Source organism: Mandrillus leucophaeus, unplaced genomic scaffold, assembly GCF_000951045.1.
Source record: "Mandrillus leucophaeus isolate KB7577 unplaced genomic scaffold, Mleu.le_1.0 Scaffold400, whole genome shotgun sequence".
NCBI classification, from domain to species: domain Eukaryota; kingdom Metazoa; phylum Chordata; class Mammalia; order Primates; family Cercopithecidae; genus Mandrillus; species Mandrillus leucophaeus.
The window spans coordinates 1,325,423-1,344,334 of NW_012104255.1; the positions used below are offsets into that span (position 1 = coordinate 1,325,423).

General features: G+C 42.7%; 1 protein-coding gene across 4 annotated transcripts in view; it reads left to right on the top strand.

The window, feature by feature from the left end:
* PHF8 (PHD finger protein 8) overlaps nucleotides 1-17,006 on the top strand; it is a 116,478-nt gene extending 99,472 nt beyond the window's left edge. For 2 of the 4 annotated variants that reach the window (XM_011991997.1, XM_011991995.1), the window contains 3 exons: nucleotides 9,055-9,164; nucleotides 13,167-13,503; nucleotides 14,439-17,006. In XM_011991997.1, coding sequence (XP_011847387.1) covers nucleotides 9,055-9,164; nucleotides 13,167-13,503; nucleotides 14,439-14,527 — 536 coding nt within the window. In that variant the 3' untranslated portion in view covers nucleotides 14,528-17,006. Of the gene's footprint in view, nucleotides 1-9,054; nucleotides 9,165-10,235; nucleotides 11,028-13,166; nucleotides 13,504-14,438 lie in introns of those variants that run through there. The other 2 variants (XM_011991996.1, XM_011991998.1) reach the window with 2 other exon arrangements.
* Nucleotides 17,007-18,912: the final 1,906 nt, after the last annotated feature.

Genomic DNA, 18,912 nt, shown 5'->3' on the forward strand with positions numbered 1-18,912 from the left:
GCGCCCGGCCCTTTTATCACATTTTCAAAGTGAGTTTTTAACTCAAAAAAGATGCATTCTACTAAGGCATTCTACTAAGGGGATTCCCATTAAGATCAGGAATAGGACTGATGTGCCCACTAACACTGCTATTATTTAGTGTTGTTCTAGAAGTTCATGCCAGTGTTTAGAAGTGAAGCAGAAATAAGAACTGTAACTATTAGAAATGAAGAGACCAAATCATGATGTAAGCCATTAGGGTGAGAATCCTGTTCACTTTTGGCCATCATTGTATCTGTAGCACCTTGCCTAGTGCCTGGCCTATAGGAGATGTTTAATAAATATTTGACAAGTGAAAGATAAGATATAATTTTATAATCGATATAGAAAATATAGATATGGGGCTGAGCATGGTGGTTAATGCCTGTAATCCTAGCACTTTGGAAGGGTGAGATGGGAGGATTGCTTGAGCCTAGGAGTTCAAGACCAGCCTGGGCCACATAGTAAGACCCTGTCTCTGCAAAAAATAGAAATAAAAATAGAGATATGATATAATTATGTAATCTCAGAAAATGAAAGAGAATCAACTAAAAACTGTTAATACTGATAAGAGAATTCAGTAAATTGGGTGATCATTGGATATATACCAGATATCCAAAAATCAAGAAGTACTATATTAGTAATAACCTTAATGTATTGAGAAAAGGAAATGCTATTGACAATAGCAACGAACATATAAAATATGCAAGAATAATTGTAAGAAAATCATGTGGAACCGACATGAAGAAATACAGATTTGCCATGTGCCTGGTTATAAAGACTGAGTGTTGTAAAGAGTCATTTCCTTCCAAATTAAGGTATACATTTAACACTAGCCTAAATCAAAATCCTAATGGAATTTTGTGGGGAATTCATTCTAAAAGTAATTTAAAAAGTAAACAGGTCTAATTAGCTTAAAGAATATTGGGATAGAGAAAGTAAATGAAATTAGCCTATTACATATTTGAATATACTGTAGTGCTATAATAATCATAAGCACAAGTAACAGTCAGTAAATATTTTCCTTTTAAAAATTTTTGTTATGAAAGTTTTCAAACATAGATAAAATTCAAGAGGTTATTACCATGAACACCTATGTATATATATCTGTCACCCAGATTTAATAATGAACATTTTGCTGTATTTGCTTTATTCTTTTTTTCAAGGCATTTTAAGCAAAATCTCACGTGTTACAACATCTCTAGTTTTTTGCTGATTTTCTTTTTTTTTTTTTTTTTTTTTGAGACAGAGTCGTGCTCTGTCACCCAGGCTGGAGTGCAGTGGCACAATCTCAGCTCACTGCAAGCTGCGTCTCCTGGGTTCATGACATTCTTCTGCCTTAGCTTCCTGAGTAGCTGGGACTACAGGCGCCTGCCACCATGCCTGGCTAATTTTTTGTATTTTTAGTAGAGATGGAGTTTCACCGTGTTAGCCAGGATGATGTCCATCTCCTGACCTCGTGATCCTCCCGCCTCGGCCTCCCAAAGTGCTGGATTACAGGCGTGAGTCACTGCACCCAGCCTGTTATCACTTAATTTCAATACTACACAAAAGCTTACCTGCTATATAGCTCCATTACCCTTCTCCTTTATGCTATTACTGTCACAAATTACATCTTTGTACATTGTGTTCATGAACATAGTAATTGCTTTATGTAATTGTCTGTTAATCCAGATAGAAAAAGTTACAAAAATATGTTGATAATGTCTTTTAAGTATACCTATGTAGTTACCAGTGCTCTTTATTTCTTCATGTAGACTCAATTGTCTAGTGTCCTTTCCTTTCTACCTGAAGGTTTCCCTTTAACATTCCTTTTTTTTTTTTTTTTTCCTGAGACAGAGTCTCGCACTGTCGCCCAGGCTGGAGTGCAATGGCATGATCTCGGCTACCATATAGCTGGGAATACAGGTGCCCGCCACCACACCTGGCTAATTTTTTGTATTCTTAGTAGAGACGGGTTTCACTGTGTTGGCCAGGCTGATCTCGAACTCTTGACCTTGTGATACGCCCACCTCGGCCTCCCAAAGTGCTGCGATTACAGGCATGAGCCACCACGCCTGGCCCTTTAGCATTTCTTATAGGACAGGTCTACTAGTGTCAAACTATTTGTTTTTATTTATCTAGGAATATCTTGATTTCTTCATTTTTGAAGGATAGTTTTGCTGGATCTAGAATTCTTGATTGATAGTTTTTCTTTTAGCACTTATAATATGTCTTCCCACTGTCTTCTAACCTCCATGGTTTCTGATGATAAAGAAATCAGTTTATGTTGTGAGTCACTTCTGCCTTGCTGCTTTCAAAATTCTGTTGTTGTTGGCTGGGCACGGTGGCTCAAGCCTGTAATCCCAGCACTTTGGGAGTTTGAGGCAGGTGGATCACGAGGTCAGTCAGGAGATCGAGACCATCCTGGGTAACACGGTGAAACCCCATCTCTACTAAAAATAGAAAAAAATTACCTGGGCGTGGTGGCGGCCGCCTGTAGTCCCAGCTACTTGGGAGGCTGAGGCAGGAGAATGGCGTTAACCTGGGAGGCGGAGCTTGCAATGAGCTGAGATTGCGCCACTGCACTCCAGCCTGGGTAATGGAGCAAGACTCCATCTTTTAAAAAAAAAAAAAAAATTTCTGTTGCTGTCTTTGGTTTGAGTTATGATGTGTAGCCTTTTAAATTTGTCCACCTTGGAGTTTGTTGAGCTCTTGAATGTATAGATTGTTTTTCATCAAATTTGGAAAGTTTTTAGTTGTTATGTCTTCGATTGGGTGTCCTTCAGATCCCTTTGGCTCTGTTCACTTTTCTTGATTCTCTTTTTGTGTGTGCTCATCAGACTGGATAATCTCAATTGACTTATCTTCAAAGTCAGTCATTCTTCCTTCTACCTGCTCAAATCTGCTATTGAAACCCTCTAGTGCAGTTTGCATTTCAGTTATTTTACTTTTCAACTCCAAAGTATCTATTTGGTTTCTTTTTATAATTTCTGTCTCTATTGGTATTCTCTGTTTGGTGAGACATCATTCTCATACTTTCCTGTAGTTCCTTAGACATGGTCTCCTCTAGCCTTTGAAAGCATTTAAAATAGCTGATTTAAAGTCCTTGTCTAGTAACTCCAACTTTGTCTAGGAAGTCAGGGACAGTTTCCACTGATTGATTTTTTTTTTTTTTTTTTGGTGAATTGGCTATACTTTATTTCTTTGTATGTCTTGTAATTTTTTGTTAAACTGTACATTTTAAATGCTGTGGCAACTCTGAAAATCAGATTTTCTCCACTCTGCTCCTCAGAGAACACTCTTTTTGTTGTAGTTGTATTTTGTTTAGTGGCTTTTCTGAACTAATTCTGTAAAGTCTGTAAACTTGTGTGTGTGTGCCCACTGATGTCTCTACTCATTTAGCTTAGTAGATGTCTCATGATTGGGCACAGTTTTCTTGAAATGCCTGGAACCAGTGAGTCTCCCAGTGCTTGCTGAGGGGCTCTCTGTGTGCATGTTGGAGCATGCCTTCAGTCAGCCAGGCAGTTTACAACTCTGTGGTAGCCTTCACTTCTATTTGTGTACCACCTCAAAGTCAGAGGTGCATGCTTAGGGCCTTCTCAAGTCTTACAGCCCCAACACATGCATGTGGTCTTCTAATTTGCAGAAATGTATGAGAACTTGTCAGATTCTTTATGGACATCTCGTTCCTTAGCTTTTTTTAACCATTTGGGTTAATCTGTTGTTTGTCACAACTCTTATCCATCACCTTAAACAGCTATGACATTAAGCACATGCCTTTAAACAGTTTTTAAAACACCCCCCAGGGAGGGAGAGGCTTTTAGTACTAGGCTTTGAAAGAAAGCTCTAGCTCCTTTCTGCTCACTACATTGCTGGGAACGTGGGCTGCTATTTTTCAAGGCGTTCACTAAGCTGGGGCAAGGTAGATGTGTCTAGGGCAAGTTAAAATGCACGAAGCTCATTGTTCTTACTGAGATTCAGCTGTTTTTCTTGAATCACGTGCTTTCCAGGTTTCTGCAAGCCTTTTGTTAATTTCGAGTTCTGAAAAAATTTATCCTGACAATTTTTGCTAGTTTTTTTGTTGTTTTTATTGGGGAGTGAATTCTTAGAGGTCCTTACTTTGCCATTTTCACTGATATCACCCATCATAACATCTCATCTTAAATACTTAAATATGCATTGAATGATATTTTCTTCCATAACCACAGTACCATTATATCTAAGCAAAGTAATATTTATTTCTTAATATTATCCAGTACCATGTACTTATTCAAATTTCCCCCAGTTGCACCAAAAATATGTTTTGTAATTGGCTTACTTAAACCAGAATCCGTTCAAGGATTACACACTGCATTTGGTTATTATAATTTCTTAGTCTTGTTCATTATTTAAAATTTGTTAGTATGACTATTTTATTTTATTTTTTGAGACAGAGTCTCACTCTGTCGCCCAGGTTGGAGTGCAGTGACGCAATCTCAGCTCACTGCAACCTCCGCCCTCTAGGTTCAAGTGATTTTCCTGCCTAAGCTTCCCGAGTAGCTGGGATTACAGGCACGTGCTACCACACCTGGCTAATTTTTTTGTATTTTTAGTAGAGACAGGGTTTCACCATGTTGACCAGCCTGGTCTCAAACTCCTGACCTCGGGTGATCTGCTCACCTCGGCGTCCCAAAGTGTATTGACAGTTTTATTTTATTTTATCGTATTGTATTATATTGTATTGTATTTTTTTATTTTTTGAGACGTCGTTTTGCTCTTGTCCAGGTTGGAGTGCAGTGGCACGATCTCAGCTCACCACAACCTCCACCTCCTGGGTTCAAGCGATTCTCCTCCCTCAGCCTCCCAAGTAGCTGGGATAACAGGCACCCACCACCAGGCCCGGCTAATTTTTTGTATTTTTAGTATAGACAGGGTTTCTCCATGTTGGTCAGACTGGTCTCGAACTCCTGACCTCAGGTGATCCGCCCACCTCAGCCTCTCAAAGTGCTGGGATTACAGGCGTGAGCCATAAAAGTAGAAGCGATAGCACGTGAATACCCATAGTCTGAATACCCAGATTCTATAGTTGTAACATTTTGCTGTAGTTGCTTGATTCATCTTTCTATATCTATCTATCTACAGTTTTTGTTGAGCCACTTCAAAGTAATGTACAGTCATCATAACATATTTTACCCTTTAATAATTTAGTATCTCCTAAGAATAAGGACATCTGGCCAGGTGCGGTGGTTCATGCCTGTCATCCCAGCACTTTGGCACACCGAGGTGGGCGGATCATTTGAGGTCAGGAGTTCAAGACTAGCCTGGCCAACGTGGTGAAACCCTATCTCTACTAAAAATACAAAAAATCAGCCGGGCCTGGTGATGGGTGCCTATTATCCCAGCTACTTGGGAGGCTGAGGCAGAAGAATCACTCGAACCCAGTAGGTGGAGGTTGCAGTGAGTAGAGATCACGCCACTGCGTGACAGTGCGAGACTCCATCTCAAAAAAATTAAGGACATCCACCATTCCCCAGTGTAACCACACTACTTTTTTTTATACTTACCAAAGTTGGTAATAATTTCCTAAGATCTTCAGATACCCAATTCATAACCAAATTTCCCCAACTGTTTACACAAAATATCTTTTATAGGTTTTTTCCCCTCCCAAAACCCAGGTCTAATCAAGGAGGTTCCTTTATCCCCAGCTTAAAACAACCAGCATTTTCTTATGTTCATGTATTCTGTGGGTCGGGAATTTGGAAATGGCACAATGGCGACAATTTGTCTCTACTGCACGAAGTCTGGGGTCTCAGCTGGAAAAACTGAAGGCTGGGGGTGACTTGTTGGCCAAGAGTTTGAGTTATCTGAAGTCTCTTTCACTTACATGTTTGATGCCTGGTCTGGGAGGACACACAAGACTGAAAGTGCCAACATGTGGCCTCTCCATGTGACTAGCTTCCTCACTGCCCAGCAGCCTCAAGGCAATCAAACTTTTTACATGGCGGTTCAGATTTCTAGAAGCATGAGTGTTCCATCAAGCAGTGTGGAAACTGAAATTACCTTTACTGACCTAGCCTCAAAAGTCATATAGTGTCATTTATACCATATTCTATAGGTTACAAATAAGCCTGCTTAGATTCAAGAGTGGGGCACAGACCCACCTATCCGTAGGAAAGGTGTCATAGGATTTGGGGTCATGTTTTAAAACCACCACACATACAAAACTATGGAGAACAATATAAAAGATATCCAAGTATCCGTGACTGAAAATTATGCATCAACATTTGGTAAATTTGCTTCAGATCATGTTTTAAACAAATGTTACCTTTAAAGAAAGAATTTCAGCCTTCCAAATTTCTTGTTCTAGAATCTGCATACTGCTTATCCAGAAATTCTCCTTTATAATAGCAATAGCTAACCAAGGAGTTTAAATCTAGGTCAGCAACACCACTACATCTTTTTTCTGTGACATTAGATTTTTTTCTTTAAAAATACAGTAAGACTGGGCATGGTGGCTCATGCCTGTAATCCCAGCACTTTGGGAGGCTGAGGTGGTTGGATCACTTGAGGTTAGGAGTTCAAGACCAGCCTGGCCAACATGGTGAAACCCCGTTTCTGCTAAAAGTACAAAAATTAGCCGGGCATGGTGGTGCATGCCTGTAATCCCAGCTACTCAGGAGGCTGAGGCAGGAGAGTCGCTTGAACCTGGGAGGTGGAGGTTGCAGTGAGCTGAGATCACCCCACTGCACTCTAGTCTTTGGTGACAAAGCAAGACTCCGTCTCAAAAAATAAATAAGAAGAGTTGATTGAGCTCCTATATATCCACCAGTGAGAATGAACAGTTATTGATATATTGCCATATTGGCTTCATTTATCACTATCTTGTTTTTAAAATTTTTTTCTTTGCTTGAAAGCAAACCCCAGTTATGCCATTTCCCCCAAGTACTTCAGTATGTATTTCTAAAAAATGGACATTTTCTCACAAAACCTTACAACCTGTTATTATACGTAACAAAACTAACAATAATTTGATAATTCTTTGTTATCCGATTCTAAGTCCATAATCAAATTTCCTAAATTGTCAAACCATGAAAAGGTGTTTTTAATATTAGATTTGTTTAAATCAGGGTCTAAACAGGGTCCATGTGGCATTTGAATGTCATGCCTTTTAACCCTCTCAATCTAGAGAACTCTCCCCTTTTTTGTTCTGTGCTATTGATCTGTTGTTGACACTGGTGTAATTGTCCTGTCCTACCTTCTAGATTTGTCTGCTTACTTGTGACATTGTCTTTTTAAAGAGACTAAGCCAGTTTATCTTGTAGAATGTCTGCTTGTTTTCTTCTGGTGTCATTTAACTTGTTTTTCTATACCTGTTTCCTAAACACTGAAAGTAATATGAATGGCTTGCTATATTTTAGCTCTTCAACAAAACAACTACTCAGGTGATGTGAATTTCCTATTGCTTCTCATCAAGAGGTGCGTGAAGTTGTGTTGTGCTTTCTCACTATTAGTGACAGTAAAGTTCATACTTAAAGTGGTAATCTCTTGGTCTCATTATAAGTTTTTTCTTCTTGAGGTGAGCAGGTAATCTGTGAGGTAATATTTTGGTGCTGTGTGAATATCCAATTCCCTAGAATCAGTTGTTTCATTAGGACTTGCCAGCTTGTGATTTTCTAATTCTGTCATTCCTTCTACATTTAGTAGCTGGCTTTCTTCTGTAAAGAAGAGCTATCTCTCATCATTTGGGGCTGTTTGGTTATCCTGAAACATACATCCTTTTGAAATGGGATGAGTATTTTTTGATTTCAGGTTGGTAAGGCATTATAAAAGAGTCATGCAAGAGGGTGATCCTCTTCAGGAACTCATAGCCTGGTTGGTAGACAGAATAACACATCAGCATTAGAGAATGAGACAAGGTGGTATGTGCTATGTATCAAGTAATTTGTACAGATCATAAGTTCAGAGGAAAAAGATCAATGGAACCAAAGAGGTTTTGTGTAGGAGATTGATTTCAGCTTACCTTAAAGAATGGGTAGGTTTTGAATAGGCAGACAAAAAGGAATATAGTACTCTAGGTAGTGTGGATGGTGAGGATGAAAGCATAGGGAGAGAGGATGAGCTGTACACACTCTGGAGATATAATAAGGAAGCCATCCGTCTGGAGAAGCTGAGAATATGGATGTGGAAATAAGGTTGGAGAGGTAAGTGGGCCAGAAGCAGAATATGGGACAAACTTAAATGCCAGTTCAGGGAGATTAACTTTTTATTTTTATTATTGATTTATTTTATTATTATTATTATTTAAGACAGAGTTTCACTCTGTCGCCGAGGCTGGAGTGCAGTGACGCAATCTCTGCTCACTGCAATCTCTGCCTTCCAGGCTCAAGCAATTCTCATGCCTCAGCCTCCTGAGTAGCTGGGACTACAGGTGTACACCACCATGCCCGGATAATTTTTGTATTTTTAGTAGAGATGAAGTTTTGCCATGTTGGCCAGGCTGGTCTCGAACTCCTGGCCACAAGTGATCCACCTGCCTCAGCCTCCCAAAATGCTGGGATTACAGGTGTGAGCCACTGCACCTGGCCTGGCTTATTGTTTTATTTTTAGAGACAGAGTCTCACTCTGTTGCCCAGGCTAGAGTGCAGTGGTACAATCGTAGCTCACTGTAACCTCAAACTCCTGGGTTCAAGCAGTCCTCCCACTTCAGCCTCCCAAGTAGCTGGGACTACAGGTGCATGCCACCACACCTGGCTAACTTTTTAAATTTTTGTAGTGACAGGGTCCCACCTCAGCCTCCCAGAGCATTGGGATTACAGGCATTAACCATCATGCCCAGGCAAAGGAGGTTCACTTTTTTCCCCCGCTCTGGGAGGTTCACTTTTACCGTTTAATCAGTGTGTGCTTTGAGCATTTGTGAATTAGTTTCTTATGTGATGGCAAGCAAAATCTGGCTTCATAAAAAGCTAGAAGCAGGAAGACCAATGAGACCACCTTTGGAGAGCTTGTAGGTAGGGAATATGGCTAGCATTCAGATAAATGTCTTAGTGACACCTTCTCATCCTGTTTCCCCTGCAGCCCGTGTGACCCCAACTCTGCCGAAGCAAGACCGCCCTGTGCGTGAGGGGACCCGGGTAGCCTCTATTGAGACAGGTTTGGCTGCAGCAGCTGCAAAGCTGGCCCAGCAGGTAGGTGCTGACACCCCAGGTCACCCTGCAACTAATAGCAGTTTGGTCTCCTTCCTTTTACCTCGTTGCACTTCTGAGAGCAAGATGGGTCACCAGCAGCTGTACTGGAGCCACCCGCGAAAATTCGGCCAGGGTTCTCGCTCTTGTCGCATGTGTTCAAACCGGCACGGTCTGATCCGGAAATATGGCCTCAATATGTGCCGCCAGTGTTTCCGTCAGTACGCGAAGGATATCGGTTTCATTAAGTTGGACTAAATGATCTTCCTTCAAAGGATTATCCAAAGCATCTACTCAATGAAAAACCATGATAGTTCTTTGTACATAAAATAAACATTGAAAAAACCAAAAAGAAAAAAAAGAAAAAAAAAATAGCAGTTTGACTTAGAGCCTCAACACTTAGACCTGCAGGCTGATAGGATCCTACCTTTGTCTCAGTGGGGATTGAGTAACCTTTGATCTTTATCCTTGGCAGTATCCCAGCCCCCTCTTAAATCCCTCTTATCCCAACTCAATGATAAGCTACTTCCACAGGTTACACAGTTGACATGATTTAGGATGAAAGAAAATATTAGGCCAGAGAAAAACCTTGCGGATATCACTTACCTTTTTTGTGTGTGAAAACCTCTCAGATGAGAAGGACCAGATCCATCCTTTGCTCTCATATGAAGCCCTGAGGGAGTGACTCAGCTGAGTACACTCAAGTTCTCAGCTACCCACCAGTATTGTAATTTGGTTGATTAGAAATTTTTCTTGTCCTCTTTATGAAATAATATTATCTTAATCTTCACCCACTAATATTTTTTTTGTCCTAAAGAGTGATATTCACTAGAATCAAGTTCACCTCCTAGCATTAACAGCTAAAAGTTCTTTAATGTGTGTAATGTGCTTAGGAGCCTTTGGAGGTGAATTTTCTGGTTCTCTCGCTATCAATATCCCGTTAGCTTCTAATCCCATATCCTATAGCTTAGAGCGCTATTAAGCATCTGCTTTGTTAGTTGCTTCCGTATACAATGTGTGATGTAATCTGCCCAATAGCCCTGTTCAACAGGTGGTATTTTCATCATTTTATAGATGAAGAAAATGAGGTTCTCATTAAGTGACTCAGGATAATACAGCCAGTAAATGGAGGAGACAATTCAAACTCATATCCTCTAACTTCAAAGTTCATACTACTTTCTATTTAAATACATGCTCACATAGTGTAGTCATTACATCATATTTAAATAATATTTAAATCTTTGGCAATCTTCTTTGACCAGAACTTCTCTCTCTTATGTATATCCCAATACAGTGTAAGCTGTAATTTGAAAAAGGGGGTTCTACTGTTTTATATAAACGTAAATTAAGTAAAGGTGTGAAAATTACTCTTAGTGCCTTTTAAGGAGCTGAATTCTGTTTGGGATGATCAGAGATTACCTCAAAGAAGAGGTTTTGAAATTGGGGAAGGGCTTTGCAAGCTAAGTTTCTGGTATGGGCCAGGGAGGCATTCTAGAAGAAGGGAATTCCTTGGTATAGCACACAAAGCCCTCCTAAAACCGTCTTGATTTGGTCTCTAGTCATCTCCCTGACCTCCTTCCAGCCCCTCATGCACACCCTTTATACAGCCATACTGCACTGTAATACTCATAGTCCCCTCAGTGAGTATATCAGATTGTCTCATGGTTTTGTGCCTTTACAAAAGATGTTCCTTTTACCCATTGAGAATCATACCCTCTCAGATGCCTTACCTAACAGCCCTTCATACTACCTACCACCACTTTATTTCAGAGTCCTTTTTCTATATGCTTCTACAGCATTCTCTCGTGGTACTTACAATCATAAATGTATGTTTTGTTGTTTCTTACTAAACCATGAATACTTCAAGAGTGGGAATATATTTAATTTAACTTGGTATCCCCACTATGGTCAGAAAATGTGTTTAGTCAGTATTGGGGTGAGTGAGTGAATGAATGAATGAATGAATGAATGAGTGAATGAATGAATGAATGAATGAATGAATGAAAAACAGATCTTTCTCTGTTGGAGACTTCATGTTGGGGAGTTAGTGAAAATAAGTAATGGATATAAGAATGGATTCTAGAGTCAGCCTGCTTGGATTTAAATTACATAAGAGTTCTACCACTTGGGCAAGTTGATTTCTCTTTACCTCGTTTCCTCATAGTACCTCGTTTCCTCATAGACTTCATTTTAGGATTAAATGAGGTAATGTATGTACAAGCTCTTTTAGAATGGCAGTTGGTATGGAGTAAGTACTCTAGGCCTGTTAGCTTTTCATCATTATTATGAGTTGGCTAAGTGTAAACAGCCAGACTGTGGAAGATCATGAATGTCAGGCCAGGGAGTTTGAACTTGGGCGGGAATCTGCTAACAGCCTTTTGAGCAAGGGGATTGGCAAGGTGAAAGTGGTTCTGTCGTAAGATGGTCTAGTTGTCTGTGGGGGTATCTGGATAAATTATATATGAAAGAGATTGGCAGCAAAGGTAGCAAAATGTAGGCTAGTGATCTAGATATGAAGAGGTAATTCTGAGTTTAAGTGAGAGAAAAGGGGACAGAAATGCAGTTCCTGGTACGGGTAGAATAGCATTGTGGCTGAGGGAAGAGATTCTGAAGCCAAATGGCTTGGATGTGAATCCCAGTTTGGCCACTTACTGGTCCTGTAACCTTAGGGAAATGACTTAGCCTCTCTGTGCCAGTTTCTTCATCCTTCAAATGGGGTTATAATTCTTACTTCTTGGGTTTTTACGAGTATTAAATGAGTAATTATAGAAGAGTGGTTGGCATGTATTACTAATATTATCATTCTTGTACCCAAGAAATGCCTGTGGTAGCCACAGCCTGTCAGATCTTCGAAGGCAGGAGTAGGCTCGTGTTGCCAAGAGAAGGCAAAAAAATGTAATCACTGAGTTGGTTTGTGTGGCTGTGTAGCATTTCAGAAGGTGAAGTTATTTACATGCTCTCAGCACCACCTTTCCAGGTTCTCAGGGCTCCAGATGCCCACTATACAAATGTCCACTATGCAGTGGATGGTAGATCCGTAGGGCACTGGATGGTTGAGATACAAGGTATTGGGAGAAGTGACACAACTCATTTGTCATTCCCATCCCCAAAGTGAGGTTTTTAGACCCAGTGACCTGGAGGATTGTCAAGCCCTCTGTTAAAAGAAAAAGACCAGCAAGGGGAAGAGAAGCCATTATAAGAGATGAAGATAGAATAATAAGTAACTACTTGTTGAATATCTACTATGTGCTGTGTATTTTTATGTCATCATTTAATCTTTTCAAAAACCCTAAAAAGCAGATATTTACCTGTTTTATAGATGAGGCAGCGGAGATTCAGAAAGGTTAGTCAGTTTGACCATAGTCATCCAATTTAGGGAACACAAGCCTGCATTTGAACCAGATTTATCTCACTCCAAAGCTAATAATCTTTCTAATCTTTCTATGCTCATATTTTCCATTTTGAGAAGTTTGCAAGGTGTCTCTTCAGATAGACCTGGTTTTAAATACTGGTCCCAACTACTTTTCAGCTGTGAGGCTTTGGGCTCAAGTTACTTAATACCCCTGCACCTCCATTTTCTCACATGTAAAATTAGGATTTTTTCTTCTTAGGGCTGTTATGAGAATTAAATGAGATAAAGTATATAAAGTGTCTCAGCTGCTAATGTAAATTTAGTTATTATGATTAGATGTGTCCAAGGTCTACCTCATTAGTGGCAACACTAGGACCAAAATCCTAGTCTTCAAATTCATTTACAGCTCTCTTGGCACTGTACTAAAATGTGACAGCAGTGACTTAAGGATGGATAGTAACAAAGAGATGATCTCAGGTATTGGAAGGCCTGTTACGTGCTGTGTGTACATCCAGGCTAGACTTGGTACAGGTAAGGGAGAGGGTGGCAGGTTGCACAACCATATTGGCCATTGTCTAGTTAGTTCCTTTCCTGGGAACTTTTCTTCTTTTTTTCACTCCTGAATCTCTCCTCCTACTTGGCTTGTGTTTCAGGAGCTACAGAAGGCCCAAAAGAAGAAATATATCAAGAAGAAGCCTTTGCTGAAGGAGGTAGAACAGCCTCGCCCTCAAGACTCCAATCTCAGTCTGACAGTACCAGCCCCCACTGTGGCTGCCACACCACAGCTTGTCACCTCCTCCTCACCCCTGCCTCCTCCTGAGCCTAAACAAGAGGCCCTGTCAGGAAGTCTCGCTGACCATGAGTACACGGCTCGTCCCAATGCCTTTGGCATGGCCCAGGCAAACCGCAGCACCACACCTATGGCCCCCGGTGTCTTCTTGACGCAGCGGCGCCCTTCAGTTGGCTCCCAGAGCAATCAGGCAGGACAAGGTACAACGGCCATGTGGTTGTAGAACCAAAGGATCTTAAAGCCACCTGCCCTAAATCCTAAGTGCTCTAGTAGATGACAATACCAGGGAGGGACACTGAAGGCCAACCTAAGGTGCTTGGATTTGATCTTATGGGCCATGGAGAGATGTTGACTGATTTGAAGTACAGACAAGATCAGGTTTTAGTTTTGAAAGATCCTTCTGGTGGCCAGAAGGAGGTAGAGGGTGGGCTAGAGATGGGAACTCTAGGGAGGAGGCACATATACAAGTTCAGGCAAGCAGGAAGAGTACCTGGGGCTCTGCCAGAGGGAGTAGAGAGGGAGGAGATGAACTGATCAAATACAGAGGCAGTCAAATAGGACATGGGAGGGGATTTAATGTGGGGAGACAGAGACAACAAAGAGTCAGGGGACTCAGGCCTTCCTTTCCCTCACTTTGGTCCTCAAAGCCCAGTCCCTAGAGTATGCAGCTCAAGGGCACGGAGGTTGGTGTGATGTTGAAGGCTGATGAAGATGAGAGTTTCTAATGAAGCAAGGCCCTAGGGATGGCAACTTCAGGGACACTGAGCTCTAATCACTAACCAGGCACTTGTCCAGTCCTGGTGGGTAGGATAAGAGGGTGTGGAAGCACATTTACCTCCCTGCAGGATCTTGGAAGGAAAATGATTGGGACCAGAGTAATCAGTGGAGAAAAAGAACCAGACAAACTGTAATCAGGGAGTCTCTTACTGCTACAGGAGGTCATAGAAGGAAGAGTCAAAGCATGTAGTGTTGGTTGGAAGTAGTTAAGGAGGGCTTCCTGCCCAATATGGTCAAAGGATGGAGAAACTTTGTGGGTAGAGAAACAGGAAGAGGAGGTGGCCTGAGGGTAGTTGGTGCCAGATTTGGTGTTGAAGCCCTTGCCAAAGCCCTTGCTTACTTTTCCCTTCTCCCACAGGAAAGCGTCCCAAAAAGGGCCTGGCCACAGCAAAGCAGAGACTCGGCCGTATCCTGAAAATCCACAGAAATGGCAAACTACTTCTGTGAGCCCTCCTGTGTCCCACCCCTCACCCCTTTACCCCCATTGCCTTCTCCGTTGTCAACTCTCGGGGCATTCCTGGATCCTATCTGCCCCGGACAAGGTGCTGAGGTGCATTGTCCTGCTTTCTTGGGACTTACCAAAGGCACGGACCCCTCCACCGACTCCTCCTGGCTCCCTTCCCCACTTTCACTAGAGCATCCTGCCTGCCTTCTCCATGCCTCTGAGTAGCAGGTAAATGGGAGAGGTTTCCAGCTGACTAGAACCCTCTTTTCTACTCGTCCAAACCACTCCCCTGTCACCTGCCTTGTCTGTTCTTTACTCTTGATCCCCTCCTAGAGCTGGAAGGCAGGATGAGGAGAGGTGTGAAGGAGCCTGAGCCATGAAGTGGGAATCCCAGTGCTTGACACTTTCTGCAACTCTAGCCCTATATCCGGAAGCCTGCCCACCTCCACCCATTCTGTTTGCCCCATTTCCCCAGTCCAGTGGACATGCCCCATCTCCAGACTTGCTCATGGGAGAAGGCTGTGGTCTCTGCCCCCTCTTGCCAAAAGCTTCATGGAAATGAAGAGGAAGGCCTAGAGCCTCCTTCCTGCCCCACTGTGGGCCATTTCCAGAAGTGGCCTAGAAACGCCAACTTCACTTACCTTTCGGAAGAAAGGTGATTCCTATCACTTGTCAAGGTAGGGAGAGGTCAGATGCCCAAGCCTTTGACCATGGCTTTGTAGCCTGTTGGAGGAAGCTACTTTTAGCTGGCTACACATGAGGCCACTTGTTTTAGGGTGAGCTCCAGGGATTTGCCTGGATTTTGAGATCATGTAGAACATTATCCACGTGGCTGTGGCTGTGGCTGGGCCCTGGCAGGTGGAAAACCATCTCCCAGAAACCTGAAAGCACCTGCCACTGACGCAGATAACCCTGGCCCTACAGCTTGCTTGCTCCGCCTATACCACAGAGCACAGCCTGGACATTATGGAGGGTGTGGCGGGACGGCCCACACCTGGGTCCTCCATCGGGAACTTTTCATGCTTCTTTCTCCACCTGAGGTCTTGGTCTGAAGAAGACCTCAGGACTCACATCTTCACTCCTGGGCCTTTGCACTTCCAGACGACAGGTCATCGTTCAAGCAGAATGCAGACAGGCCATTCACGAGCCCAAGTTGAAGAGAAGAGACGCCCATCCGTGAAGGAGCAGACCATCCATCCGATCCTCCCTTCCCCTGTCCTTCCTTCGTGGATTATCTCCATTGTCCAGACAGTGCCCCCACCTCCCACCGCCTTGCCTCACTGGCAATCTGGACTCGATGGAGAACATCCCCCCCACCTCCATTTGGCACTGCCCAAGTGGAGTGTACCCTTGCCCTCTCCACCTGTACCACCCACTCCAACCTCACCCCAGCTTGCCCAGTGCTGCTGGGGAATTTAACAGCTATCATGCAGGCCACAGGGAATTTGTGAGGCTTCCTTCGTCATCTTTGTATCTCCAGTTTGTCTTTCTTTTTTCCGTAGCCCTGCCTCTACTTTCCTTCCTTGGAATCAGGGGTTCCTTTAGCCCATTTGCTTTCTCTACCTTGGGGACCCCAGGGGCCAAGCAGCTCTCCATCTAGTCACACCAAAGGCAGAAAGCCTGGCTACCTCCCCCCAGCACGTGAGTCCCTACTCCCCTCCCCTCTGTTTCTACCCAGCTTTGCTTACTTTGGGGATTTCAAGGCAGCAGAGGGTAGTGAGGGGAGGGCAAGAGAAGCCTCTGTCGCTGTATAGGCAACTGCCTGACTATGCGGTGACTGCTGTAACCAACATCAGGTCCCCAGCCCTTTTGTCCATTAACACCCCCTCTTGATCTTTCAAAGGCAGCTAATTGCTAGCAAATCCCCCTGATTCCGGCCCTTTCCCTCTGTTTCTTTGTTAGAAGTTTTCTGTGGAGCTGAAACCCAGCCTCCATTTGACTGGGTTTCATTTAGCTTAGTTGGGTTCTTGGAGCCCCCTGTTTGTTGTTTTGTGTTGTTTCCAATGAAAAGCAAGTTTACCCTCAGAGTTATGCTTTTCCAAAGAGGCTGATGTCTTTGTTTTTGTTTTTTTTTTTTAATGTTTCAGGTTCTCAGTGAAGTGAGTTGGGGAGGGGTTGGGAGTGTTTAGTAATCAAGGTTTAGAACACCGTGAGATAGTTACCTCTGATCTCCAATTCCTAGCTAGGGGCTGGATAGGGGGAAGGGAGAGAGGATTTCTATTCACCTTTAATATATTTTTACAAAAAAACAATATAGAAACAAGCCCACCGCTTCTGTACATGTCTAAATATATTTTTAGAAGTGGGTAGGATTGTGAATTTCTGATGCAGGGCCTTTTTATAAATAGGTTAGAGTAGCATCATTCACACTTCTCTGTTGTTTTTGCCCCTGTCTTTTTCTTATGTTGTGTTACTAATGTAATTTATATTTTTTTTAGATCCTCCCTTTCCTATAGAGATAAAAGTGATTTATCTTGGCAATTGCTTTGCTTGGCATTCTTTTTTTTTTGTGGTGTGGGTGGTGGTGTGGTGCAGGGTCCAGGAGTGCTGCCTTCTCCTTGTACTCCTTTGTCTCTCCCTCAGCAAGTTATTGGTGGGCATTTCCCTGGTGGTCAGCCTTATGCTTGAAGTGGGAAGGGTATTCCCACCCTCAGGAGGGACACACTTCACACACATGAAGTAGATCATCAGAAGCAGAGTGAGCAGAAAAGAAAGGGTGCAGTAATTCAAAGGGGTCTGACAAGTTCAGTGGGAAGGCTTTCCAGAGACTGCTTTTGCAAGTGTGTCCTCTTTCTGTGAATGTGGGATTTTTTTTTTTCCTTCTCCCTGCATGGAAGACATGCACTTGTTGTATAATCTGGACTTAATTACTGTGCTTAGGGCCAGTACAAGGGTTAGAAGAATATAATTATCAGAGCTTGTTTTCACAATTATCGCACTTGTTTTCTTGTGCCAGGCACTACTCTTAATGCTTTATTGATTCATTTCATCCTCACCAACACCCTCATCCTACCAGCAAAGAAACAAAGTAACCTTCCTGTGTCATACATGAAAATTCTGGGACCAACCTGGTTCCAGAATGTATATTCTCTTATCACTCGTTCTACCACTTCTCACTGATAACCACTACCATTTATTAAGTGCCTTTTGGGTGCCAGGTGTTGGGCTAGGGATTTTACTTAGGATATCTCATTTAATCCTCACTGAAAACCCCATGAGGATATTCACCCTGTTTTACAGTTAAGGAGACTGAAGTTTGCCAATGGTCTTCTGCAGCAGGATCTGCCTGATTCCAAAACTTACATTCTTTGCCTTCACCGTATTAGAAAATCTTTTGAGGCTCAAGCACCCAACAACAGATCATTATTAAGCCTTTGTTGTGTGCAAGGTGCGGAATTGAGAGTTATCTCCTAAGGAAAGCACCCAGGGTGATCTTGGGAGACTCAGTTTCAAATTCACCACCACCCTGACTCTGTGGGTGAGCCAGGGCAGGCTGCTTAATGTCTGTGGGTCACCTATTAAAGTATTTTGAACCCAATCAAGATTTACTTCCTCCTGGAGATTCTGCTTCTGTGGGTCTGGAGTGAGGCTGTCTGGTTTTGGCACCTACTGGTTAAATGACCTCCTCCAGTTCTCACAGTCTGTCTCAGCAGTAGGTGGGGTTTTGATAAATGTTCATGTCTGAAGCATGGAGAACTGTATTTCCTGGTAGAAAGGAAACAGGAAAGAAGGATTTTAAAGCCTTTGCAGGAATGGTGGGCTGGGTTATTTTTGTCACCAATTCCCCCCACCTTCCTCAGTCAAGAGACAAAGCACTGTTTTGTGCTTTGTTTTTACCAACCTCAGATTAGAAGATAAGCTAGACCCTTGGTCACCTTATTCCTCAGTCCAGGCAGGAGGTGCCAGCAGTTCAGAGGCTCCTGTCTCAAAATTGGGAGGGAAACAAGGCACCCAACTTCAGTCCTCCCCCTTCCCAGTATGGAGTGGAAAAGTGCACAGGACTTGGGGCTAAAGAGCCCTCCTTCTCAATGAGTAAGTAATTTGGGAGAAACTGCTTGTCTGTGTCTCAGTTTCTACATTTGCAAGATGGAATTAACTATGAAGCCCTCTAGAAGCTTGGTTGCCCCTAAACTTTCTGGATGTTGTTAATTCCCAAACCGAATCCTCTAGCCCTAACTTGTCCTGAGTACAGATTGCCATTTCTGCTATCTCATGTTGTTTCCCCTGCCTCAACTACACAGGCCCCTTCATCAGCACTCTGTACACACCAAGTTAACTGAAATGGCACTTGCCCTCCAGTAAGTTGAATGGAGGAGAGGAGCATCATATGGTACAGCATATTGATAGAGCTAAGTAGGGAATCCATCCTAGAGAAGCGAGGAGATTG